The sequence below is a fragment of the Mesoplodon bidens genome (assembly GCF_964165515.1).
Source record: "Mesoplodon bidens genome assembly, chromosome: 3".
Lineage (NCBI taxonomy): Eukaryota > Metazoa > Chordata > Mammalia > Artiodactyla > Ziphiidae > Mesoplodon > Mesoplodon bidens.
The window spans coordinates 145,448,857-145,461,320 of record NC_138178.1 but is presented as its reverse complement, the minus strand read 5'-3'; the positions used below and the strand labels follow the sequence as shown (position 1 = coordinate 145,461,320).

The following is a 12,464-nucleotide window of genomic DNA, read 5'->3' as shown; positions in this document are numbered from 1 at the left end:
TACAGGAGCACAAGCACTGCTTGCGTCAGGATGGGTTTTGTTTCCATCGTTTTCTCTTGTTCCTGTGATCGCTCACATGGTTTTAAGCCTGTGGTACATACGGTTTTGCATCCTGCTTTCTTGGTAATTACATATCAGCCTTTTCCCATAATAATATATAGTTTCAGAACCCATCATTTTGGCTGTCTAGTGTTCCATTAAGTGGATGAACCATAATTTATTTAACTAATACTTTATTAATAGAATTTGGGGCTATTTCTAATTGTTTCCTCTCAAGTAATGCGGGCGAGGATGTCTTTGTGCCCGTAACCCTTCTCTTTCTTGAGCGATATTTACCCAGGATAGTGTCCCAGCATTGGGCTAAAGGTTATGCCCGTTTTAGCTCCCCTCGGCGAGTTGCCTTCCACCGGAGTTGTACAGAATCAGCCTACCTGCTGTGACGTGTTGCGGCTTGGCCACTGTACCCACCCTTTAATGGGAATTAGCAGAAACTTATTTTTGCAGATGTAATAAATGAAAATTGGTACCTTCGTTTGAATTCACAAAACATGGTGGTGTGTGTGCACGTGTGTGTGTGTATGGGGGGGACGCACACCTGATTGTCGTCCCTGGTGACAGGTGTGGGTCCTTGATCAACCCAAACAAGGAGAGCTCCTGTGGCCCCTCACGGAAAGTTCTCTCAGTTTTTGCTTACAGATTCCCGGATGGCTGATGCCGGTGGTGGTCTGCGAGGAATGTTAACCGTGCTGGGCACAGCTGTCTGCTCGCGTTAACACACCATTCGTTCCTGTGTGATAACTCTTTTGTTAGGAGACTTAGAAAGTTTTCACGTTTTCCCACTGTGGAACCAGAGACCCTGTCAGTCTTAATTCAGATTTAGCCTGCCCCTATCTTTTGAGGGGCTGTGGGATGTCTTATTTTTAAGTTGGACCAGCATTTAAAAATGAGAAGACTCACATAAAAGTCCAGATTTCTGGCTCCTCTTCATTGGAGGTCTGGCACCTGGGGACGCACATTCCCATATGAGCCAAGGAGAGACGCCTCCCATCCCCTCACCACACCTACCCTGATACCGAGATTGTGTTCTAACTGCCATTATCACTGTGTATGCTCGGGACCAGTTCTCTGTGCCCATGTTGCTCTGCTGAGTGGAAACCCAAAGGATAGCCCGAGAGGGCCACTGTTTCAAGAGAAATCCATGAGCGCACATGGAGGCAAGGGCGCTCGTCATTCCCACTTTCCTTACACTTTCCCCTTTGGCCTTTTATTAAACTTCTTTGTGCCTTAGTTTTCTCATCTGTAAAATGGGGAAAATAATAGCACCTGCCTTGCCGCATAGCACAGGGAGATCAGCTCGGTGCTTTGTGACCGCCTGGAGGGGTGGGATAGGGAGGGTGGGAGGGAGACGCAAAAGGGAGGGGATATGGGAACATATGTATATGTATAACTGATTAAATTTGTTATAAAGCAGAAAAAAAAGAAAAAAAAATATGGATCTCCCTAAAAAAAAAAAAAGAATATTCTTGGTGAAGTAGTAAAAATATTAATTGTATTAAATTTCAAAAAAAAAATAGCACCTGCCTTGTAATGTTGTTTTGAAGATTGAGTGAAAGGGGGGTAAAGCACTCAGAAGAGGGTCTAGCAAGAGCAAGTACTCAACAGATGTTAGATACTGCCATTATTATTATTATTATTATTATTATTAATGTCATATGTGCTTGTCTTCTCCAGACTAGATTCTCAACCAGAGGTGATTTTTGGTTGTCACAACTTGAGGTGGAGGATGTACCTGCATTTAGTGGGTAGGGTCCAGGAATGCTGCTAAACATCCTATGATGCATAAGACAGGCCCCAAACCCTTAACAAAGAAGTAACTAACCCAAAATATCAATGGTATTGAGGTTGAGAAACCCTGCTCAGACATTTGAGTGTGTGACTCTTGGTCTAACTGAACTCTTCAAACACATCTCTAACCCAACTTTTCAAGGGCTACCTTGGGCTCTCGAAGAATCAGCATTATAAGGGACCTACTTAGCTCAGCCCCCAGGGGGAGCTTGAATCCTCTCCCAGCACCCTCACCAAACACATGCCTTTGGTGGGTAATGCACTGTATACCCAGTGTTTGGTCTGTTCTTTATTACATTGAACTCTAGTCTTCCCTGCAGCTTCCTATCCTTGATCCTAATAATAGTAGCTACCATTTATTGAGCCTTATGTGTGGGTGATTGTACTTAGCACTTGCCATGTGTTGCTGCACTGTTCCACACCACCCTTCGAGGCAAGTTCTATTATTATACCCACTTTACAGATGTGGAGATTGAGGGTTGGAGAAGTGACATCACTTGCCCAAGTTTACTCAGGGCCAGAGATGGGATTAGATCCAGGTGAGTCTTGCTCTAGAATCCACGTTCCTCGCCATTACTGCCTGCCTTGTTCTGCCCGGGGCTGCACTCAACAAGTTTATTTGCTCGTCCATGGGAGGGTCTTTCAAATATTTAGGATGAGTCCCTGACTCCAGTCTTCTCTCTTCCTGGTCAAAGAGCCCCAGTTCCCAGAATTCTCCTCAAAGACATGTTTCTGATCTGCTCACCATCCAGAACGATCTCCCACCTCTGGACAACCAGCTACCTGCCTTGGGGCTATGCTCCCTTTGCCTCTCTTCATCACGCTGCCTCCAGAGAGGCTGCCCATCCCATGCCCATCCCATGCCAGTTGATGGCCCATCAACTCAAGACTCTCTGTGCCAGTGCTGACCGGAGTCACCCAGGTTCCCTCTGGGTGGTGTTTTTACTTCACAGTGACCTGTTTTTCAGTGACATGCCACAAGATTCAGCCCACCTGTCTGCCCTTGGTTCTGCTGTTCCCTTCCAGCACCCCACGCACACCTGCACCTGAAATCCACATTGTCCTGGTGGAGCAGAAAAGTATACGGGACTGGGAGTCAGGAGGCCATGTTGTGAACATATCCAGCTGTGTGGCCTGGGAAAAGTCACTCACCCTCTCTGGTCCATGTGTCCTCAGTTGTAAAGTGAGGGTTTTGACTCAGGTGTGCCAAGCATCTCTTCCAGCTCTAACATTCTTTGATGACATATGTTGGACAGCGTGAACTTGTAATAGTTATCTCTAATTATTGTGGTACCCGTAATGATAGGTAATTATGGAGCAGTCACTGTGTTCCAGACCTTCTTTTCCATGTTTTAAGTCGGTTACCTTATTGAATTCTCCACCAACCCCATGCTGTTATTACCCCATTTTACAGACTGGTGCCTTGAGGCAGAGCCACGTTGACTCACTTGCCCAAGGTTACCGCCTGGCGAGAAGCTGATGGACTGGAGTTTGCCTTGTCTTCTTCAGAGTGATTAAATCCTTCCAGGCTCTTAGATTCTTGCTCTGTGGAGTGATTTTTATTTTTAAATTAAAAAAATAAAAGAAAAGATTTTGGCCACACCTTGCGGCTTATGGGATCTTAGTTCCCCAACCAGGGATTGAACTCACGCCCTTAGCAGTGAAAGCACAGAGTCCTAACCACTGGACTGCCAGGGAATTCCCTCTGTGGAGTGATCTTAAGCAAGTCCTGTGATCTTCCTGTGCTCAGCATCTTGTGTTTTTACCACTCCCTCCTCCCACCAACGTCAAGACTCTGATGCCACTTGACTTCAAAAGCTCAGCCCCTGGCTCATGCTTATGGGGTAATCCTCTGTACCCCAGATCCCAGCTGAGCGTGATTATTCAGACACCCTTTAGAATCTAGAATTTAGATAATAATGATGACAGTAGTGACTACTTCTTACACACTTAATGTATTTCAAACACATTAATATTATCATTATTAATATAAATTAATATTAATATGTTAACATGATCATTTTTCCTAGTTTTTTTGGTTGTGGTAAAATACACTATATTATTATTTAATCTTCATTGCAGCCCTGCCTGGCAGGTGCTGTTGTCTCTAGTTTACAGTATGAAAACTGAGGCTCAAAGAGGCCTGTGTGGCTGAAGTCACATTCTAGTGCATATGAGCTGGGGAGCAGGGAGAACATGTTCTCAAAAGCCACTTGCCTTCTCAACACATTTTAAAGGAAATATAGGGAATTCCCTGGTGGTCCAGTGGTTAGGATTCGGCGCTTCCACTGCCTGGGGCCTGGGTTTGATCCCTGGTTGGGGAACTAAGATCTTGTAAGCCACTTGGGGCAGCCAAAAAAAAAAAAGGAAATATATGGATAGGATACTTGTTAAAGATATAATGGAAAGCCCTTAGAGGATTCTGTGTGAAAGCAGGACTGTGAGACCCACAGAGAAGGTAGACAAAGATGCTTCTCTCTCCATCAACTCCGTGGACCTTGGCCCAGCTCAAGTGTCCTGTACTCCCTCACCCCCTGTTGGGTTGGAGGCTGGCCTGGCCCATTTGTAACCTTGGACTACAGTACTGGATAGTTAAACTCTGTGTCTCCTTAAAATCACCTTTATGCCAGATTAAACATGGGTAGATGCTTCAAGGTCAGTGAGAAGTTGAGCAGGAGTCTGGGTTCTCTGCCAGCCCCTCCCTCTCTGTCCAGGGCCTTCCGAGGCTGTGCAGTGGGGCTGGAGGTAGATGAAGTGCGGAGAGAGGCTGCTGAGAAGAGAGCTAAGCTAGCCCTCACTGTAGCTCTGGGAGCACTTCCAGCATGGTGCCCAGGCCCTTTTTCCTGGGACCTGTCTGCACACCCGAGCTCATTCTGCAACACAGTGGGTCCACGGAAGGCCCATCAGTTCCTCCTATCTCCTTAGTCAGGCAGTGAGCCACAGCAAGGATCCCCTGACGGGGCTCTTGGAGCAAGCGGAAGTTCAGATCGGGCAGGGCCTGGTTGGGAGTGAGGCAACAAGATGCCACCTGCCCTTTATTTAAATGAGGCTGGACCGTAACCCTGCTGGGGTAGCACCGCCCACCATGCTGGGGCATCTGGGCTGGAGGCCAGGGGGCCAGGGTCTCTAGCCATGGGCATCCCTTGTGGCTGTTTGCTTTTCCTCCTGCTAAGGAGCAGGTGTCCCCCTCTGTCAGAATGTGGGCGCTCAGGCTTCCAGTCTAGGGCCTGCCTGTGCCGGAGGAGAGAGCGTGGCTGTGCGGTGCACTGCGTGGAGGACCTCGCTCCTGACCTTGCTGTCTCCCCTCTCAGGCCCCGCCAGCCTCCTCTGCTGGGGATCCACAAGGCCACGGTCAAGGTCACAGGCTTTCTGCCCCCATACCGCAACTTTAGCCCTCTCCGAATAACACTTCAGCACCTGTTCAAAGAAAAAGAGTCCCCAGACACAAGCTGTCATCTTGGGGACACAGCGCAGCACTTGGCAGGGTGGAACCCAGGACGGAGTTTAGTGGCTGGAGGCCGGGGGAAGGGTGTGGGCTGGGAGCACGGGGGGCCGAGTCCTCTGAGCCCCTTCCCCCGGAGCTTCCAGGGGAGCTAGCCTTTCTTCTCCCTCCTACCATTTATTGAGCTCGTGTTACGTGGCAGGCACTTGATAACTATTTTCTAGTTAATCCGCTTGACTTTCATAGCGTGCTGTCACTATCCCTGTTTTGCTGCTAAGGGACCCGAGGTTTAGGGAGGTGAGTCGGCGGGTCTCACCTGCAGACTGGTGAAGAGTGGGTCTGAGCGCTGAACCGGATCTGGTGCCCACCCACCCCCAAGTGCATGTTCTTAATCACTGAGTTACCCTTTCCTCCATGACCTGAGCTTCGAGCTGCTTGCTGGGGAGGTGCTCAGAGACCCCTTCATGGCAGCCACCTGTAGGGGCCGGGAAGGGGGCTTGGGGTTTTAACCAAGTGCAGCCCCTGAGACCTCAGAGGCCGGGCTTTGTGTGGGGAGTCTTGAGCAAACACAGGTGCGTGTCAGCCTCCAGGGCTCTGGGACTGGCTTCTCCAGGAAATGGGGCTGGCTGCTTTCAACAGCCCTTTTCCTCTTGCAAAAGTGGTACCTTTTTACCCACGTGGCCTCTTCCTCCTTTCTCTCACCCCATCCCCTCTCCACGACTGGGTGGTAAACAGTGAGATTTCACAGCCCCTCCAGCTGCGGGGGTCTGGGCATTCCCACCAGGACCCCGGCCCCACCGGACCTGAAAGCTATCCCTCTGAGCTGCTGGGGTGACCCACTTCCCGCCAGGTCAGCAGAAAACCCCAGGCAGAAGCTGAGCGTGGGCCTGGGAGGGAGATGAGAACAATGTGCTGTGGAAATGCGAGATGGTGGTAAGTGACCGCCCCCCTCCATCAACGTACAGTGTGACGACACCCGGGCAGAAGTGCATATACAGGAACACGACAGCTGGGAGAGAGTAAGGAACTACGAACAAAGTCGTATTCATTTTAAAGATTTAAAAATTCTGTAATATTTTTTACATCAAAACATTGACAGCACAGTGAAAATAAAAACTAAGTAGCCTCTCTTCCCCTGCTGGGTTTGCAATGCCAACAAGAGAGGCAGGGGGCCTGGTAGATACTCTTTCTTGCCCTGCTTCATCCCCTTTCCTCTGAGCTGGCTTCCGCTTCCAGAGGGTCTCTGAGAGCGCTGTTTGGCCCATCACCCCCCTGCACTGATACCATCCAGGTGTAGTTGGATCTTCCAGGACCCTCCCACTTTGCATCGGTTCTCACTTTTACATCCACTAGAATGTCCGTTGCACAGGGCAAGGAATTTTGTTATTTTGTTCACTGCTGCGTCTACGACTCTGTGCCCCGAGACTTTAGGGTGAGTCCAGGTGTGAAGCTGACCAGTGGCCACCATGCAGTGGGATACGGGCAATGATAAGAGGGGTTGCAGGGTGCCGTGGGCTCACACATCAGCCCGATCTGGCGGGTGGCTATCAGGAAGGCTTTCTGGAGGAGGTGATATCTTAGCCCAGCCTTAGAAGAAGAGTGTGAGTTAGCCAAGCATGACATAAAGGACATTCCAGGCAGAGGAATCGGTGTATGTCCCCTGCCTACCCCCAAGCTGTGTGCCAGGCTTACGAAAGCTTTGGGACAGCACACGCACATCCCTCTTGTCTGTCATGGGTGTGGGCTGGCCTACAGAGTGGAGCTGTGTTTGCAGGGAGGGAGAAGTACCCTGTGTTGCTGAGTTTCTGGTGAGATACGATTTAGGAATGAGGCCCAGTGTTGGAGGGGTGTCATAGTGCGGCCCCCTGTCCCCACCTCGTGTGGGCTGCTGTCTTGCCTTCTTGCTCACAGGCTCGTCAACTCTTGGTTATACGCCTACGCAGCCATTTCTTCTCCCCAGTACTCACTGCTGTGGCACTGCCCCCTTCTCCTGCCCATTTATTGCCACTTCACTTTGGAGTTCCCCAGGGCAAGAGGATGTGGTGGTGGGGGGTCATGAGTCTGGTGACCTTTCCGAAGAGGAGGAGTATTTCCAGGGTGGTTGCTGCTGTTATGAGAAATAACACTGTCACCATTGCCACTTTGCAGGACAGGTGGGGAGAGAGCTGGCTGGCCCTGCTGTGGGGGACTGAAGGTGGGCTCTTGAGCCCCCGTGTAGTTGAGAGCACCATTTGGGGCAGAGGAGTCTTGAGTTGCCAAGGAATAGATTGGATCTACAGTGAGAGAGCTCTTCCCTCTGTGTGTGACAGCTGGGGAGAGACACTTGCCCAAGTTCTGTTTGGATGGGCGAGCGAAATGGAAGCGCGTGCTGTTTATTTCTCATGTTTGTTGAGTCACCCTGTTCCTTGTGTGAGCCACCAGAGGGTGCTGTTGGCACAGGATAGCTTGGCCTGCCTGATGGTCTGCTTAATACAGAGGCTTCAAGGTTGCAGCTCTCTCCCCACAGATCAGAAAATTACGGCGCTGATGGTCTTTCATTTAGTCTTCTGGCAGTCCCTTTTTGAAATTCTTGCTCTTACTTTTGCACCTTAAGGTGCCTCCACCTCCCACCCCAAATACACACGCATACACCATGGGGGCACTTACTTCTCTCTCTTTATTCTGACTGCCCCTCTGAACTCTGTTCCCAACAAAACGGATTAATCTTCCTTTAGCTAGCTGCCAAGTGGACAAGGATTTAATAAACTTATTTACCCTAAGGTGTTAATGAGGCTCAATACTTTACCCCTGGGGTACTCGACCTTGTAACTGTGAAGATCGAAACTAAGCCTTATAATCTAAGAGGTGAACGGCTAAGAATGGAATTGTGCCACTTCTCAGTGTGGGTGGGGATGATGTTTTGGGAAGAAGGTTGGGAGGGGAGCTGTTAAAGGAAGGTGCTGCTTTGTCCATCCCACTGGTGCCCACCCACGTCACTGGCCCTGCAGGGCGACCCCTCAGCTGTTGCCCTGCAGTGAGGTGAAGGAGACTGCAGAACAGCCACGCTGAGAGGTTTTATGGCCTCTGCTGAGTGGGTTTCTCACCCTTTATGGTTAGATGTCTTGACCAACAAGGATGACACCACCAGCCTGCCCAACACCTTATACAGAACAACTGGAAAAAGGGCGTGAGACGGACGGGTCCTCAGGGCCTCAGAGACCATGTGGCTTGTGGGAGAGACTGACCACTTGCTCTTCTTCCCTTTGCGCAGACGTTTACAGCATGGTGCAACTCCCACCTCCGGAAGGCAGGGACGCAGATCGAGAACATCGAGGAGGACTTCCGGGATGGCCTGAAGCTGATGCTGCTGCTGGAGGTCATCTCAGGTGAGCTGGACCACTGGCCTTGGGAGAGAGCCAGAGCAGAGGTGAGGTGATGCCAGATGGGTGGGGCCACCATGGCCCAGGATCAGGCACTGCCCACTGGGTTCTGCCACTTTGGGAATGCTGCCCTGACACCTCTGCGTCTGCTCTGTCCTTGGTTATGGCTAGCTTTGGGTGTCTTGAAAAAAGTTGGGGGTGACGTATGACTTCAGACAAGGAGACTGAGTTTGGTCCTGCCTCTGCTACCGGCCATCTGTGTGCCCTTGGCCAAGTCGCTGCCTTTCTGCCTCAGCATCCTCATTTGCTTAAAGAGGGGTTTGAAGGATGGTCTCTGAGGTCTCTTCTCCAAATGCTAGGATTCTGTGGTCAAGAAAGCAACCGTGGCTGACGATCTCCAAACACTGGCTCCACTGCTACCTAGCTACCTATATCCAGGTGATCCCAGTCCCTTATCCAGCCCCCAGCTTGGAATTTGGGTGTCCAGATATCTGGAGGGACGGCTCCTCTCCAATGCATATCTCCTTTTTCTTATGAATACCTTTCCTCCACCGTCCCTTAAAGGTTGGAGGTCCCGAGATTCTAGCCTTGGCTTATGCACTGGAGGATCTTGGCTGCTTTCTTCACGTTACCTTCCACCTTGCCGCCAGTCCTAGGCTAGTCTCAGTCCGACCTTCTCACTGGAGCCTCCTTTTCAATACTGAATCGCGCTGGGCATCTTCCCCCACATGTGCCCCAGGGTTCAATTCCTGTGCTCTTTGGCATTCAAGTTTCATTCATTCTATTTCCTTCTATTATCCTTCTTTTACCTCTGCTACCTCACGGTGTCAGTGCGCCTGCGTCAGCTGTCACCTAGATAATGTCCAGAGGCCTTTGACCCCTCCTCCCAGCTTCTCCCTTCCCACCGCCCTCCGTTACCCACACGCAGCCAGAGGGTCCATCCAACGGCCCATATATGGTCGCGCTCTTCCCTGCTTGAAACTTTTCATTGCCTCTCTGGGGCTTTGCGCCTGCAGCCCACATTCCTTAGCATAGCTAGCAGGATCCTTCATGAGCTGGCACCTGCTTTGTTTTCAACTAACTATTCCCAAAAATGTGTCAGACTTCAGACCCTCTGCCACATGGGGGCACACGCAGTCCTCCCCAGATGGCACGCTCTCTGTTTTCTGTGCTTTTGCACAGGCTCCAACCGCCTTCCCCCACTCCCCAATACTTGAAAATATTTTCATTGCAGGTGAAATCTGTGGGGTGGGGTGGGGGGTGTGTGTGTGTGGTAAGATATATGTAACATAAAATTTACCATTTTGATCATTTTTAAATGTACACAGAGGGGTTAAGTACATTCACATTGTTGTGCAACCATCACCACCATCCATCTCCAGACTTTTTCAGCATTCCACACTGTGGCTCCGTACCGTTCAATGCCAACTCCCCATTCCCTTCTCCCCCACCCCCCCCCCCGGCCCCTGCCCACCCCCATTCTGCTTTCTGTCTCTGTGAACTTGATTCACAGATTCTGTTCTAGGTTCCTCGTATTAGTGGAATCATATAGTATTTGTCCTTTTGTGACTGGTTTATTTCATTTAGCATAATGTCCTCATAGTTCCTCCATGAAGTAGCATGTATGAGAATTCCCTTCCTTTTTAAGGCCAAGTAATATTCCATCGTGTATATATGTCCCACATTTCGTTTATTCAGTCACCTGTCAATTCACACTTGAGTCATTTCCACCTTTTGGCTATTGTGAATAATGCCGCTAAGAACATGGTGTACAGATATCTGTTCAAGTCTGTACTTTAAGTTCTCTTGCGTATGTACCCAGAAGTGGAATTGCTGGGTCCTAGAGTAAGTCTATATTTAATTTTTTTAGGAACTGCCATATGTTTTCCTCCGCTTTTTAGAGTGTCTTTCCCGACCTCTCTTCCAACATTTCTGAGTTTAAACAAACCTGGCATTGTTCTTTTTCATTCTTCAAAACTCAGCTTAGGTGTTTCCTCCAGGAAGGCTTCTCTGACTACCACTGCCCCCCACCCCCCACCCCCACTCGTGTTCTGAGTGGCTGCCCTCCTCTGGGCTCCTAGAACAGGCCATTGATTCCTCTAGTGTGTCATTTGCCATGCAGCAGGACCATTTTTGGCTCATGTGTTTTCTCCCCACTGCACACTGAGCCCCTTGGGGTGGGGACAGTCTCATCTGTATCCCAAGTGCTTAGACCTGTACTTGGCACATAGGTGATGCTCAACAAATATTAGAGTGACTGACTGCCCGCTGGGCTTTTCCGCATACCCACCAGGGGCTCTCACTGAACGGGCCGGCCTGTGCACATCTGTGGGGCGGGGAGAGATTGAGTCACCAAGATGTTGCCTTTTCCTCCTTGAGCGTTTCTGGAGTTGGGTGGGATAACAGGGGAAGGAAGAGGGTGCTCCCTGCAGAGGTCCTCTGAGTGTGGTCCCTGGACCACCCAGCAGAGTCAGCAGGACTGCTTGGCCACATGCAGATTCCCAGCCCACACCCCAGACCTCCTAAATCAGAAACTCAGGAAGCAGGGGAAGGGGACTGGACGTCTGCAGTTAGCAGGTCCTCCTGGTGGTTTTGTGCTGATTGAAGTCCCAGAACCACTATCCTTGCTACCTCCACTGTCTTGGAGAAGCCCCGTTCCAGCCAGTGTACGTGGCCGGCGGGCTGGCTGGCGAGCTCGGGCTTAGCAGGACCTAAGGTCTGGGGCTCTAGCGGGAGCAGCCTTCCGGGGGCACGAGGGGCTGCCTCCATCCATCCTATCGGAAGGGAGCCCTGCGGCATCTCATCTGCTCAGGAGGGCGGTAGGGTACCTTGCCAGAGAGGGGAGCAGTGGCCACAGCCTTGGGAAAGCCGTGAGCGGAAAGTCTTGATTTAATAATAAAAACCTAGCTGTGCTTCCCTGGGAGCTGCCAGGCCAAATGACATCTGTGGCCGGAATTCTGTTCTCTAGAAGCTGGGGGGCCCCCTGGGGAGTTGGGAGGCCCCCCCCAGAGAAGTGCCGCTCTGACAGGGTGGGCATGGCCCAGCATCAGGGCCACCCTGCCCCTCGAGGTCTCTCAGCCAGACTGTCGATGTGCTCGGAAGGGAGCAGGGAGGGCACTGCTGGGCTGGGCCGGAGACCGTGGCAGGTGCAAGGGTCCCAGGTCCTAGGATGGTGGCTCTCAGCCTTTTAGCGTCCCTGACCTCTTAGAGACTCTGAACGCTGTGCGCCCCTTCCCCTGATATGGGCACACATGTTGTACATACGCGTTTTTCAGATGGTTTCAGGAGGTCCCTGGACACCTCTGGTCTGTGCTCTTAACAGGGTGTTTGGAGAACCTGCTCCTCAACGCCTGTTTCCCGGCAGCTTCTGACCGAAAAGCCTGAGCAGCAGGGGCTCCCCTGTGGAAGCTGGAGGTGTGTGGTGGGGTGGAGGAGTGACTGCTGAGTGACGGTGGGGGGTTGACTCTGAGCCGAGCTGAGGGTACCCCTGGGAGGCAGTAACTGGACAAGAGCAGCGGTGCTCAAATGAGAGAGGACCCTGGCAGCGCACAGGGAACTCTTCCAGAATACTCTAGAGCGACCCAGACACTCTCCCAGGCCAAAACAATCTAGGTTAGGAGTTCGGGGCCTTTGCATATGCTGTTCCTTCTGCCTTGGTCACCATTCCCTGCAGTCTGGGCCTGGCTGCCTCCCACTCAGAGGCCTCCCCTGACCCCCTCACAACTCTTTCACCCTCCTACCTGCCCTCCTCTGCTGTCCGTTTTAAAGCATTTATTTTAAGCATTTACCCTTCTGGCTATTTGTTCATTGTGTGTTTC

General features: G+C 51.0%; 1 protein-coding gene across 3 annotated transcripts in view; it reads left to right on the top strand.

The window, feature by feature from the left end:
- Positions 1 to 12,464, top strand: part of ACTN1 (actinin alpha 1) — a 98,783-nt gene that overhangs the window by 45,251 nt on the left and 41,068 nt on the right. For all 3 annotated transcript variants that reach the window (XM_081229438.1, XM_081229440.1, XM_081229439.1), the window contains exon 2: positions 8,538 to 8,652. In XM_081229438.1, the coding sequence (XP_081085564.1) occupies positions 8,538 to 8,652 (115 nt within the window). The remainder of the gene's footprint in view (positions 1 to 8,537; positions 8,653 to 12,464) is intronic.